The following is an 11,998-nucleotide window of genomic DNA, read 5'->3' as shown; positions in this document are numbered from 1 at the left end:
CAAATAAGCTTACAGGTTTTAATCATCAAGTGCCTTTATTTACATGTACTTTGAACACACCCACCAATTAGTGGAATCTTTCAACGCTGCCAATTCCTTTTTCCGGTTGAGGCGATAGGGCCTCATACACAGAGGTCCCGGCAGGTCTTCTAGCTTGCCAGTTAGAACTTGGTTGAATATTCTTCTGGGCGATGGCAAGTGGGCCCTGGCTCGTCTCAGGTGCTACAAGACTAGGGCTTTCATCACTTTCCTGTTGCGCAACTCTCAGGTTGTACATCTGCGAGAAATAGAAATACGCCGACACAACCTGTTGCTGAACGTGGAGCGGGAGCTTCTCTAAGCTCCACGTTAGTGCCAGCCAGCTTGTCTGCAAAATGCGAAGCTGACCGGAAGATGTGGACAAGGCCTCCATGATCTGCAGGAGAAAGTGTGCTGTCAGGCTATTTAAAAATTGTTGCTGAAGTTAACCGGAGTATAATTCTTAACACGAGATCAGAGATGGGTAAATATGAACAGTTGCAGGTTTATTTGGACCACCAAAATGAAAATTATACAATGGTAAATGAAGTGAGTTCCCACTGCGTGGTTAATGGGAACCAGAACCAGCCACGCAAAGTGAGAATCCGGAGTTGCATAGCACCTTCATATAAGCTCCCTATGGGTTAAACTTACCTTGATTACATTATTACTCAATCTATAAATATGAACACAAAAGCAGTTGACAGGTGATTTTATTATCAAGTAAAACAACTGGAGGGCTTCTTTCAGTGTAACTAAGCAACAGCGCCCAACAAGCGAAGCTGCACACTAGCATCAAGTGTCCTTAAATGAAAACATCACCGCAATGATTAAAATGAGTCCTAAATGTAGCGCTTTCCCACAAATTAGGACCAAGTCATTTGTTTCATAGCTAATGGACCGGACATTGGCAAGATACTTTGCAGTGATGACTTAGTTACCCCAGTTGTAGGCCAGTTTTGCAGCCATGCTATTGCTTTCTCTACTCACACTGCCTCAATTGATTTCCTGACCCAATAATCAATTAAGCACCCAATCATGATCACTATTTCTCCTCAAAATCCAATTTAACTGATCAATCTCCTTCCAATGTCACGTGTTGCTAAAAGCTGGCTGTAGCCGTGCCCAGTTTGTTTTGATTTGGAGACGTAGACTGTGCATGCACACCCTGGCTGTTTGAGGGCATACACAAGGCTATGGCAGCTGCGCACATAGTCGCAACCGCCCTGAGCGCTCGAGCAGAACACAATGCATGATACAATGACATTAACAACAAAGACAAAATAAATAGATTTTAAATCTACAAAGGAGTAAACCAGCATTAACCGAAGCACCAAGGGGTCTCTGTACTAATTATTTGTGTACCATGTGGGTACACAATTCCATACCAACACTAATAGAGAAAAACAGTAGTCTATTAAAATAAAAATAAAAAAAACACTACTGCTTTCTCAAATGTAATCATAAAAGAGAAATCTTTACTCATGTACCGTACTTAAATCTACAGCCGCTGTATTTTGAAGTTTGCGTAAATAAACCAGTACAACGATCACATTAGATTTCCGTTTTGGTTAGTTTGCAAATTTAAGTTTTTGTTTTAAATCTGGAGAAAGATTGTGTTTCATGCATACAATTAAGAGTAAGCAATATAATCTGCTTTTTAATGCCAAAAAGTTGGCATTAAAATTCATTCATAAACCCTCTCTGTGATAGCAAAATTGCATTTGGAGTTTTTTAATGTAGCCCATCAAATTAAGTGTATAAAAGAGACATAAGATGTCACTCTTGCTTTCGTTTTTAAAAGCCTAACTAATTAAACAGCCTATAAACAAATGTAAAATTAAATTCTGTGTACTGTGTTCCGTCTACATGTATCTTCATAAATGTGACAAGGAAAAATTGTATACGAGGATGATCTTTTCCTTAAGTACTGCCGATGTATCGGATTCAAGACTGATAGTTTTTTTTCACTGTCAATTTTTTAACCCAATGCGCCTGTGGATCAAAAAGTTTACCAACCCTGACAACAGTATTAAGGTTTTGTTTTATAGTATATAAATGTTGAATTTTAATATTCATAGACCACGTGAATTAAGGGGACTAAGTCTTTAGGATTACGGCTAAAAAAAAATCCTCTCATTTTAGGGAACATGTCAGCACATTACTGTGCTAAATGACGGCAAAAGCATTGGTAAAACTGTTAAAAGCCCTTTATGTTAAAATGAGTGGACCAACTTGAGCAGAATGGATTTTGGCTCCTGCCAGTTTGATGGTTCTCCTGCACAGCGTTATTGACAGCGTCATTAGTCGCACTGAGTACTTTCTCTCGACGGCAGCCACCTCGGAACCGCCCACAGGAGCATCTTCTTCTTTTTCTTCTTCTATAACCACATCAAAAATTTCATTCAGTACCAAGTACAGTACGTGGTAAATGGACTGCATTTGTATAGCGCTTTAACCACTTGCTGAATCGAACCCGCAACCTTACAGTTTCAAGATGAGCGAAAAATATTTCTGACCGCAAAACAGACTGCAACGGGAAATCAACCCGGGTCCCAGCCGTGAAAGTGCCAAAACCTTACCACTAGATCACCAGTGATATAGATACAGGGATCAGAATGGAGATTTTCATTTTCAGCTGATATAGCCAGGGTCCAGGAATAAAGCAGGGCGGAGCCAACCACCCCCCCCCCCCCCGCCCCCCCAACCCACGCCCCCCCAAGCTCCTGGGTTTTAGGCAATTTACTTGTCCAAAACCATGCTTATATTTATCATTTAAGTAACATTTTTAGAAGATTAAAATAATTTGCCCACATAACTGATTTTTTTGTAAATACTGCAAGATAAGTTCAAATGCAGTTCTGTCCCTGCAGTTTGGCCAACAATGCGGCCAATTTTTCTAACGGCCGCCAGGGTGCGCCAGAGCAATAAAGGAAAGAGTGAGACAGTCGGATTTTGAATTTGTTTGCTACGCAAGAGAAAAAGTGAAACAGTCGGAATGCCTTTGGGGTTCAAAAACAGCGGAAATCCGCGGAAAATTCTGATCCCTGTAGATAGCATATGAAAAGGCATTCAAATCTATCTCATTATCAATCCAGTATACCTCCCGGAATATGAAGTCTTCACATTACAATGTGGAATTATCAATTTTTTTCGACTCATCACGTCATTTTCCTCACGATACAGCCTCAACAAATTGTTTCACGTGCCCAAAACTCAATCGTTGCAGTTGACTGCATGTTAAATTCCATCTTTATGCCCATCTGCTATTGATTGAAATCCTTTTTTGAGGACCCTTCCTTGCAAGTAAAAATCCATCTATGTCTTATCTCCTTATTTTGAATGTTTAGACTTGACAGTTTGCGTCTCAACATCATGAAAACACAAATATGCTATTAAATAAACTACATCCCATTATGTCTTTCATTCAGTTTGCTTTGTAAAGATGCTACTGTAAGGTTTGCAGTGACGCTAAAGGTAGAAGCAAAAGCATAACCACAAGGCATTTATTTGCTTTTTTCCCCTAATTCTTTTTTTCCCCTCTTTTTGTCCTCAATTCTCTTATCTTTCGTTCATTTTATTATACCTTAAGCCAGTTTTTCTAAGCACTATCTTGTCATTATTTTTTTGCCTAGTCTTAGTTTTTTCTCTTTGAAAGTCTTTATAATACATGTTTTACTCTGGAGGGTCAAGTCATGTTTATTTGTATAACCCTTAATCACAAAGAGTATCAAAGGGCTGAACAGATCAAAGACTTGCAAACCACAGACTATTATGACACCATCCCCTTATCTAAAACCTATATGAGGGCAAATAATACACATATTATCAACATCAATTATAGGTTATTCATATGCTATAGAGTAGAAGTGTGTTTTAAGCTGGGATTTAAACATTTTCACTGAGGTTGCAGATCCAATCTCAGGGGGAAGAGCATTCCACAGCACCGGGGCCCGAATGGAGAACGCTCTCGAACCTGCGGATCTCTTCTTGGCTCTTGGGATCACTAGTAGACCGGCGTTTTCAGAGCGAAGGCATGTCTAACCTTGTTTCATACCTTGTTTCACAACATTGATATCAACGACAAAAACAATTCTAATTCTAAGCCACATACTTTTTTCTTGCTCTGTAGGGGGCAGCATGCGGTCCACCAGCTTCTCGGACATATTCAAAGCGGAATCCAGCTTCGTTGTGGAGGCGTTGACAGCCCTTCCCACAAGCGACTGGTCGTCCGGCTGCCGCACTTTTGCCATGATAGACGCCACGGCATGCTGGACGCAGTCCACTGTTCCATGGGTCACGATATTTACCACGTCCTGCACTTCCAGAACCTTACTTCGAACGTCAGACACGATCTAGGTGGTATAAAACATAACTGACATGAAGAATTTGCAATGTAAGATCGTCAAACGTGTCAAAATTGTCACCTCGTCTGCGGGTGTATTAAGTACAGGGAACGTCGCCTCCAACCAGTCCAGACTTTTACATGCAACATCATTAGCAAAGGAAACTGGAAATTCAAAAGTAGTGTGGTCAGCGGTTTTGATGTAGTTGAGCTGAGACCACTTAAAGACAGCACACAAAATGTATCATTCTTCTGTTTTGCATTCTAAATCTGAGACAAAAAATATTGAATTCAAAATCAGAACTTTATTCAGGGTTCCCCTGAGAGGTATTCTTATAACTGTTATAACGATTTTAACATGTATGTGGCTATTATTGTAACTATCATTAGCATTATTGGTATCCAAATAATCAAAGTGAGCAAAAGCCTTTTACAGTCAAAAGATGGGTCAAGCTAATAATTATCATGGCTATGTTTAATGTTATTATCAACTAAATGTAAAATGAAATGAAATGATCTGCATTTTTATAGCGCTTTTCAAGTCAAGACTTCCCAAAGCGCTTCACATTTCCCAATAGCGGCTGTGCAGCCATGTAAGGCTAACCTGCTTATTGGAGGCATTAGGGGTTCAGTGTCTTACCCAAGGACACTTCGACATGTAACACGGAGGAGCCGGGATTCGAACTGCAATCTCTTAATCCCAAGACGAGCGCTCTACCCCCTGGGCCACTGCCGCCCCATGTCTTCTTAATGCCATTGTTGAACATTGTTATTATATAAAACTGTCACCATCATATTATGCAAATCCATCACAATCTGGAACTATATTTATAAACAGATAACTGAGGTGGATAAATATGTTGGTGAGGATGATGAAAAACAAACAAAAACTAAATAAATGGGGATACAATCACAAAAGAAGACAAAGCAGACTTATGCATATCTCATAGTTAGGGCAGACAAGTGGGAGGCATCTGGCTCAAGCTCAAGTACTTTTTCTTTTTATTGCGCAGATCAGGACACCCAAGAATGGGTGGTCCTGCTGCCTGGGGGCAGACCCTCTATGGCAGCATGTTCAAAGATACTCATATGACGGAAAACAAACCACCATGAGCACCAATTAGAATTATTGTTATTCAGGGATGTGATTTGACCAAAGTGAAATTATCTGAAAATTAGGCGGGGGTCTGGGGGCCGCGGGCACCCAGCTAGGTCGAGGGCAGTGCCCTGGTGGGAGGACAAGTGGGGCAAAGCCCCCCGGAGCTCATGGGTTTTCCGTGTTTTTAAGTACTTTCAATGCACTCAGATGACAAAGAAATAGACAAAACAACAGCATCAATTTTCAATATATTTTGAACTATCCCATATAAAATTACAGTTTAAGTCAACTCAAAATCAGTCACATTAAAAAACATTGGACTGCCTTTGCTTTTAAAAACTATCACTGAGAATATCATCATATCTAACTCATGTGATTACTAAGTTAACACATAAATCATGTTGAAGAGTTCAAATTTCATGAACAAATAATTGTATCATGACCAAATGAAAAGTAACTCATATTAGAACATACCACAAATGTCTTTGTTATAGCGGAAGATGTTATCTATAAATGAAAGTACTGTAGTGGGTTGTACATAATTCACCCACGGAACCATTGTTCAGTTAGCGAGTTCCTAGGGGGACTCTTAATTCGGCCGGTTCTAGCCACTCTCGTGTTTGTTTTGTTATTGCCAGTTTAAATGTCATTAAAGCAGCTTTCGTTGGCACCTTTGTTTGACACTCCGCCTACGACTCCCGTCTCTGCTCGCTACATTGGATCACGTCGGGGTCACCAACATTTGTAGATAATTCCTTCTCTAACCAGTCCGATCGAAACTTGTTTTTTTACGATCTTAGCAATTTCTTTAACTCGCGGAGCATCTTTGCGTTCGATCTCGGACATCTTTCTTTAAACACTCGGCAAAAACGTGTGAGAAATGAACAATGGCATACTCCTACGCCTTTATAACAAGCGCGTTTATTGGTCAACACGGAGACTTCAACCAATCGCAAGTACGTTTCATTTCAGTTACGGAAACACTAAAATGGAATGCTGTCGAGACGAAAACGGTTTTTTACCAATTAAAAAATCGGAAATTTTAAAATTTTATTTTTGGAGATAAAAAAAGCGGAATTCCGCGAATTAGCGGAAAAATCACATCCCTGGTTATTACAATATACTATTTTTATATAATATGCTGAGAATAAATGGTGATAGCAATGATGTAAAAAAAAAAAAAAATGGAAGTACTGATAATGATGATAATGAAGAGACTGTATCGACAGTGCCAATGTAAATATGTGTATTAATAAGTTATTTTTTACCAGTTAAATACACAGGGGATCTAGATGTGGGATGCAATTGTTAAGGAAGTCTAGGGATAGGATGTAATAAGCATATGCTTCTCCCTACTTCCTTTCGAACATGTACGTGAACATTGTGTTTTTTTCCCCCCAATTCGTTTTTGTTTTTGCTCTTGCCATGTTTGTATTAGGGCAGCACGGCGGCGCAGTGGTTAGTGCGGCCCAGTTCTGAGGTCATGAGATCGAACCTCCTGTGTGGAGTTTGCATTTTCTCCCCGTGCTTGCATGGGTTTCCTCCAAGCACTCTGGTTTCCTCCCACATTCTAAAAAAACCATGCATGTTAGGTTAATTGGCCGGTCCAAATTGCCCCTAGGTGTAAATGAGCGAGTGAATTGTCGGTCTCTTTGTGCCCTGCGTTTGGCTGGCAACCAGTTCAGGGCACCTGCCTAGTGCCCGAATATAGCTGGGATGGGCTAAATATTTTAAAAACAATAGGTACTGGTTTGAGCCGACAAAATTGGCAAAACTTTTCCAAAATTAAAACACATTGTTGGTCACGCCGAAACCCGAGACATAGAAAAACGGTTTATTTGTTTGAAAAAGTTCATTGTTTTTCACATACATTTATTGCCATTTTAAAGAAATAGCGTACCACAACGTGACGTGTGCACCAACCAATATTTCGAACTTTTAACAAATATGGAGAACACCTTTTGATAGCTTAAATTTCGTTACGAGTCACTCAACATTAAAAATCGTTTTAGTTTGATTAGAGAAAAACAATACTCTGTAAGATAAAGGACACAAAAATTACTGCCTGACATTTACTGAAAAGAGGAAATTTTGATTTATATATATATATATATATATATATATATATATAAAAACATAAATAAAAATCATGTAACAATTAAGTGTCTGAAATAACATCTGCCTGGGTGCCCGGGGCGTGCATCTTTTACGTCTCGCATACAACTTACAAAACGTCTCCCCCAGGGTGGCCGACAACTTTGAGAGAAAAAAAAAACCTAACGATTTTTTTTCAAATCAAACGTTCGCTTTATTCCGATTTCGAAATGTTCGTTCGGTTTGGAAATTTCGGGATTTCGGTTTGTTTGGCAATTAGCATACTTAGCAGTCGCTCAGAAGCCTGCATCGAATAACTTCCTGCTTCCGGACTCCCCGGAGAGTTCTGAGGTCCCTCATTTGCATATAATTTGCCAAAGTAGACGCACAGAGAACACAATAAAAATTGATTATTGGTTGAGACCCAAGCGGAGACCTCAGCCCCAGAAGAAAGATTGATAAGAAGCTAACAAAATTGATGACACTACAAAACGTAAATGTACATTAAAAGCATCGTGGAAAGAGGAGTTCACGTGGCTTGTAGCAGACAACGCAATGCAAACATTGCATGAATGAAGATGAGTAAATACAGGTACATACTGATGGCAGATAGAAAACAGCAATGTCATATACAAGCAATCAATGTCATAAGTAGATTTATAATAAACTTATTTTTAAAGAGTTGTTCTGTTATATATTCTGATAATCAATCTTTGAGGCTTTGCTACAACGTGTTTTTTTGCGATTAGTCGTCTTATTGCGTTTCAAGTTGTGAAAAATGGGTACGGCAACTTTATGGCTGGGCAGGCAACTTTTCAGAGTTGTCTGCCCTGGTGTCCGCTAACTTTTTGTCACGAGTTTCAGACACTGCTTGTAGACAAAATTAAAGACCTATTCAATATTGTAATTTGCAGTTAACGGATTTAAGACGAAGTTTTTAAGACCAAGGGAGAACGCTGGTTATTTAAAATTCGCACCGGATTATAAGGCGCTACAATGGGAACGTCGACAAAACCGTCAGATAGTTCAGTCAAACTTATTACCCCCTTAACATTCCCAAAGCTTGCAAAGAAGCAAATACGTGTCGTAGACACGTGCGAGTGCGGTGTCCGTACGATGTCACCAAACAAACATTTCTTAGTTTCCATTTTATTTTTTGCTAGCAACTGTGTGGACAGCAAAGTAAGAATTTTATTGTGCAGGGAAACGGGGTTCTTTACTGTGCATATGACAAGAGAATTGAATTGAGTTTAAAAATAGATTCATCACAGAAACATCAAGATCGTTCGAAAACAAGACTCCGGGAAAATAGAAAGCCGCATAGCTCACCTAAGTTCTCTTGCAGCCTTCACGTTCATTAATGATATGTAACCATGGTCTTCTTACAACCGTGAATGTAGTAAATCCAGGAGAGTAAAATATTTACAAATACAGAATATTAAAAAAAATTTTCTTTATGCCGCAGTGCAACCCAACCAACGTGTGATCCACATTCATCTTTTTCGGCCAATTGCAGGCTTTGTTTCGCCCCTTTAGCCTATGCGAGCCTGTAAATGATAAAAAGGATCCGCCCCCTTTACCTCCAGATAACTTTAGCCAATAGTCAGTTATTCAAATGATGATTGACACATTGGTTAGGAAATGAAACGCCGGTATATAGATCTCAGCATACACCGCGGACTACTTCGCCTTTGGGGGAAAATCTAGTCGGGGGCTGCTTGCTTTAGTTGCAAGACTTTGCGACTTAATATTGATCCATATATAAGGCGCACTGTATTATAAGGCGCATGGTCAGCTTTTGAAAAAAATAAAGGCTTTTAGGTGCGCCTTATAGTGCGGAAACTACGGTAATTGTTTTTCCACATACCACATTTATTGCCATTTAAAAGAAATACCGTATTTCGAACTTTAAACAAATATGGCAAAGTTTCGTTATGAGTAATTTAACATTAAAATTCGTTTAAGTTTGATGAGGAAAACAATATTTTGTAGGATAAAACACTGACACTTACTGAAAAGTGGAACTTTAGAACATGTAAGGATTAATATAAAAATAAAATATAGAGGCTTCCAAGTTTCATCTGGAGTTTAAGTAGACTGCATAGGCTGGCTTTGAAGACGAAACTGGCCACTTTATCTTTGATATACACACACACACAGAGTAGAAGCATTTTAATACTAAATTACCTTGAGGCTCCAGTTTAGTAATGACAGGCGAAACTTTTTCCAAAGCCACCGAGCTCAACAAGGTGACGCGGGTCTCCAGGCCCTCGCAGACGCTCTTCAGCCCGGCATGGTTTTGCTTTCGGTCCCCGTAGAGCTGCGACAGGTTGGTGCATACCGAGCGAACTAGGGGCAGCTGAGCCACCCTGGCAGCGGCGGTCTACGACCCACAAACAATTTTAATTATGATATAAAAACACGGAGGCCATTTTTTGCTGACTGTAATGGCGACACGTCAAGAAATCACAAAGCGCGGTGCCCATCGTGACGTTGACAGTCAATTCAACTCACCTGCTTGTTTCGAGACATGACAACACACTAAAAAGACGAAAAGAAACGAAATAAGGACGTGAGAGTTTTTTGAGTGATGTCGAGTAAAACGACAAATTCGTCGGTGAACTCACCGACTTGACCGCACCGGACGGGGACAATTTCGTCACGTTGCTGTGTCAGACCAATTAACGGTTTGGGCAATCGCAAGTCTCGCGAGACTTGTTGACAAATTTTGTACGCGAAATTTCGGGTTCAAAGGTCGTGTTTTGTGGTCGAAAGATACTCTCTTATTAATTTTAAAATAAATTTTGTAAACAAAGTAAAATAATTTAATATTAATTTTTTAATGATGAGTTACTTAACATAATTAAATATTTTGTGTTTTTGTCCAAACATTTTCGATTTAACATAATATTGATTCATACGACCTATTAAAACGTATACAAATCGTGTCTGGTACACAGCATTTAAAAAAAAACATTTAACTCCAGAGTTAACTTAACTGTTAAAAGAGTTTAAAGATGTTAACTTCAACGTTAAAGTTAACTCTCTCTCTCTCATTTAGAATTAACTCTAGACTTAAGACAAAAGTCAGCATTAAGATGTTGACTTCAAATATAAAAGTTAACTCTTTTCCACTGGATCTAACTCAAGAGTTAACTCAAGAGTTAAAGCAACTTCAAAATGTTGACTTTAAAGTTAAAGTTCACACTTCCCCACTGGATTTAACTTCGGAGTGAAATCAGCTTTAAATTGTTGGCTTCAAAGTTAGTTAACTCCCCCTCACGGGAATTAACTCAAGAGTTAACTTAAGAGTTGAAGCAGCTTTAAAATATTGACTTCAAAGTGAGATCTCTCCCACTAGAATGAACTCCAGATACATTTTAAGTGTTAATGCGGTTTTCAGATGTTGACTTTAATGTTAAAGGGAACTCTCTCCCACTTGGACAAACTTTAGAGTTAACTCAAGAGTTAAAGCAACTTTAAGATGTTGACTTTAAAGTTAAAGTTTACACTTTTCCTCTGGATTTAACTTTGGAGTTAAAGCAGCTTTAAATTTTTGACTTCAACGTTAGTTAACACTTTCTCACTGGAATTAACTCAAGAGTTAACATAACATGGCTTGACTTGACTTTAAAATATTGACTTCAAAGTGAAATCTCACCCACTAGAATAAACTCCAGATACATTTAAAGTGTTAATGCGGTTTTCAGATGTTGACTTTAATGTTAAAGTGAATTCTCTCCCACTAGGACAAACTTCCGAGTTAACTCAAAAGTCAAAGCAGCATTAACCATGTTGAGTTCAAAGTTAAAGTAAATTCTCTCCCACTTGAATAAACTCCAGAGTTAACACAAGAGTCAAAGCAGCTTTAAAATGTTGACCTCAATATTCAAATTAACTCTCTTCCACTGGAATTAACTCCAGCGCTACCTACAGATTTAAAGCAGCTTTAAGATGTTGACTTCAAAGTCAAAGTTAACTATATCCCACTGGGAATTAATTCAAGCGTTAGCTCAAATAGTTAAAGCAGCTTTAGTTGTTAACTTCAAAGTTAATTCTCTCACAATGGAATTAACTCCAGGATTGACTCAAGAGTTAAAACATCTTTAAGATGTTACCTTCAAAGTAAAGGTTAACTGGAATGAACTCTGCTTCACAAGTTAAAGCAGCTTGAAAAGGTTGACTTCAAAATTGAAGTTAACTCTCTCCCACTGGAATTAACTCCTGAGTTAAAGCAGCTTAGAGTGCTAACTCTAATGTTGAGGCGAAGTCACACCCACTCAAATAATTAAAACAAATAATTTTCAGGAAATATTTTTTGAATTAAATCCAGAAACAATTATATTTTCTCTAAAATATGTACTGTAGTGAAATAAGAACTATTTCTTCACTAGATGTCGCTGTAATGTGCAGTTCCGCCAAAAATGAGTATATTTACCCAG

General features: G+C 38.7%; 1 protein-coding gene across 1 annotated transcript; it reads right to left on the bottom strand.

The window, feature by feature from the left end:
- Positions 1-16: 16 nt before the first annotated feature.
- Positions 17-10,302, bottom strand: LOC148360562 (perilipin-2-like). The gene is made up of 7 exons (XM_088341430.1): positions 10,184-10,302; positions 10,071-10,097; positions 9,744-9,939; positions 4,446-4,528; positions 4,133-4,373; positions 2,254-2,399; positions 17-415 (listed from the first exon to the last, which is right to left on the bottom strand). The coding sequence occupies exons 2-7, from the start codon at positions 10,086-10,088 to the stop codon at positions 68-70; spliced, it is 1,032 nt and encodes a 343-aa protein (XP_088197556.1). The 5' UTR covers positions 10,089-10,097; positions 10,184-10,302; the 3' UTR covers positions 17-67.
- Between the last annotated feature and the right edge of the window lie 1,696 nt (positions 10,303-11,998).

The sequence above is a fragment of the Urocampus carinirostris genome, chromosome 8 (genome assembly GCF_059441175.1).
Source record: "Urocampus carinirostris isolate Australia breed hairy pipefish chromosome 8, RoL_Ucar_1.0, whole genome shotgun sequence".
Lineage (NCBI taxonomy): Eukaryota > Metazoa > Chordata > Actinopteri > Syngnathiformes > Syngnathidae > Urocampus > Urocampus carinirostris.
This window is presented reverse-complemented; position numbering and strand designations above follow the sequence as displayed.

Coding starts and splice junctions, on each gene's coding strand:
- LOC148360562 (XM_088341430.1), bottom strand. Junction 4,374..4,445: donor TTAATACACCCGCAGACGAG/GTGACAATTTTG, acceptor TATACCACCTAG/ATCGTGTCTGACGTTCGAAG. Junction 2,400..4,132: donor CCCTACAGAGCAAGAAAAAA/GTATGTGGCTTA, acceptor ATGTGGTTATAG/AAGAAGAAAAAGAAGAAGAT.